The 2867-nt window shown below is 34.1% G+C and overlaps 1 protein-coding gene across 3 annotated transcripts in view; it reads right to left on the bottom strand.

Annotated features, from left to right (window-relative positions):
- LOC115218455 (very low-density lipoprotein receptor) overlaps positions 1 to 2452 on the bottom strand; it is a 52223-nt gene extending 49771 nt beyond the window's left edge. For 2 of the 3 annotated variants that reach the window (XR_005001645.1, XM_029788279.2), the window contains exons 1-2: positions 1934 to 2452; positions 816 to 932 (exon numbers count right to left, since the gene is read on the bottom strand). Coding sequence is in view for 2 of the 3 variants with exons in the window: in XM_029788279.2 (XP_029644139.1) it covers positions 816 to 932; positions 1934 to 2018 (202 nt within the window). In the remaining variant the exon portion in view is untranslated. The remainder of the gene's footprint in view (positions 1 to 815; positions 933 to 1933) is intronic. The other variant, XM_029788280.2, reaches the window with a different exon arrangement.
- Positions 2453 to 2867: the final 415 nt, after the last annotated feature.

Here is a 2867-nt window from a genome sequence, read left to right on the forward strand (position 1 = left end):
CATTTAATATAAAATGATGATCTAATAATACGCAACACAAAAATCGATGGAACCGCAAGTTTTCACCAAAGGACAGTTCATCAATATCTGTGCAGCAATAACCATTTCATTTCATTTTTTTTTTTTTTTTTACATTTTCAAAATAATTATTTATGGTAATTAATAAAGCAAAATTATCATAATTGCACCGGGAGTCCGAATATTGTCACTCGACCTGCTAGAAATAGTAGCCCAGCCGTTTAAAAAAGGATTCTGGGTTTCTTGCAGATAAGAAAAAAGGCAGGGTGGTCACTACTGGAATGCATTCGTTCGAGCGAAAACCGTCGAAATTTGGCAAATATGTAGATTAGGCATGTTTAGGTAGTTGTGTATAAAACTGCATGTACACATCGTACATGTTTATGTACATATATACATACCACTAAGAGTAAAATGTATAAAGTCATCAATAAAAATAAAATCAAGTCTTAATTAAGGATTTACTCTATCCAATTTAAGATAGAAGAGTGTAATTTGAGGATGTTTGGCTACTGTTATTAGCAGTTCGAGCGACAACAGAAGCTTTGTTAACGCGTAATAAAAATTCAGCTCAACCCTTGAGGGTAAAATATTCCAGCTATGACTATCCCATCTAGTTTTCAGAAGGAATTATGACAGATCAAGAGACCACCTAAAGAGTCTGTGATGTGGTGATAATAACGATGGTGGTGGCGGAGGTTACGTGATGACGGCGATAGTAGTAGTGATGATGATGCTGTCAGTGGTGTGGTGGTGGAAGAAAAGCAGAAAAATGAATGGAAGTAAATGTTACTCACAACAATTGTGTTCGTCCGATCCATTATCACAGTCTTCGAAGCTGTCACATAATGCATTCAACGCAATACACGTCCCATCGTCGCAGTTGAATTTATTCGAATCACACTCGGGTGTAACTACAAAGAATAAGATGTACGTATATACATATTATATACACACATATTATGTATATAAAAATCACACTTGTATTTTGGCAACATAATCAGTAAATTCAAAAATAAAATATTGATCACATGGTTGCGATTTCCTTTCAATTCTAATATTAACAATACATTTCTATTTATGGAAAACTTATAAAATAAACAGAAAAATATTATGTTGAGGATAAGAGCCATAAAATAATACAAATTTACAAATATTTCACGAAGCGATGTCTTAAATATCTAAATAATACGGACATCACATATCACAAATGTAACTTATGTATAAATGTGTGTATAAATATTAAGTGGGGCATAATTTAACTCAGTGTGTATATAATATACAGTACATTAAAGAATTAAAAGGAATCTACCCATACAACACATAGTTATGAACACACATATATATATATATACACAGCTTACAGAACATCAAATAGAATTTCATAAATTCTATCTAGTTAACAAATTACATTAATGGACAATGGTAAAATCCTTCATACGGTGGCATGTAACAATCTAAAAGATAGGAAAATGAACATCGCAGTGAGAAAATATTCCACAACATCACGTATTAGATGGGAATGGAACGGTTGAGGAAATTGAAACCGGTACTTTAATCGAACCCAGTGCGATGGAAAGGCTAAGTCAACCTTAAGCGAGGTTTGAACTCAGAATTTTGAAAGACGGAATTACCGCAAAAATTATAGTCCGATATTCTACTGATTTTCTCAAGTCAATCCACGGTTCTTCATATATATATATAATATATATATATAGCGAAGGTAAAGACTACACACATACATATATGGTGACTATACACACCCACACATTAAATTAACCAGTAGCTAATTCACCGACCTCACCCCACCAAAAATAATATCTAAAAATTGCATATAAAAAAGAGAAAATACCAAATTGTTGAAATCTCGAGTAAAAATGAAATTTCAGAAGAAATATTTGTAGAAATTACTTACCAGCTGATGTAGCTTGAAGAAAGATGAATAATGTTAGAAATGTTAAAATGAAATAGTAACTGAAAAGATGAGATAGCAGTTTCATAACGTTTTGCAGTCGTCAGAAACCAAAGGAGGCACAAAAAATACTCGTAGTTAAGTATGAATGATTCAATGTAAGGTGAAGACAGTACGAGTTGTTGGTAGAACACTACAGATGATGAAATCCACTCAAGGGCCTGTGTTTCTTTCTTTTTTTTTTTTTAATTAAAATAATCGCTGTTCAGTCTAGCTATCATCTAAAACAATCTTCTTGTTATTTAGAAAGATATAAATTATTTCAAATACTGATCACAATAATTAAAAGAAAAAGATGAGTCTGCTACGATGTTTTTTTAGGTTGACTGATATGTGAAGTCAGTCATTCAATAATCCACCTCAACAGCGTGTCTAGGGCCTGAGTGAATAACCGGTCTGTAAGGGGAGCGGGAAGAGATAATGCAAGAGTAGGAGAACGAGAAGAGGAAAGAGTAAAGCAAGGTGGGAGGAGTAATAGGCAAATGAAGAGAAAAGAGAGAGAGTGTGTTTGTGTGAAAGAAAGAGGGAGAGAGAATGTGTATTTAGTATGATGCGTGTGGGTGTGTGTGAAATAGAGGATGTTAGTGCAGACAGACAGAATGTGTGTGTGTGTGAAAGAGAAAGCGAAGGAGGGAGAGAATATGTGTATTTAGTATTGAGTATGTATGTGAGTGTGTGACTGAGGATGTTAGTATAGAAACAATGTATGCGTGTATGTTAGTGTGTGTGAGAGAGAGAGAGGGGGGAAGAAGAATGTGAGAGAAAGAAAAGAGAAGGAATGTCTTATCTCACGCTCTCTTGAGAGAGAAAGATAAGACGTGGAGGAAGAGAATGCGAAGGTAAGCCTAAAGCAAGGACATGAATAAAATGGTGTAGG

The sequence above is a fragment of the Octopus sinensis genome, linkage group LG13, assembly GCF_006345805.1.
Source record: "Octopus sinensis linkage group LG13, ASM634580v1, whole genome shotgun sequence".
NCBI lineage: Eukaryota > Metazoa > Mollusca > Cephalopoda > Octopoda > Octopodidae > Octopus > Octopus sinensis.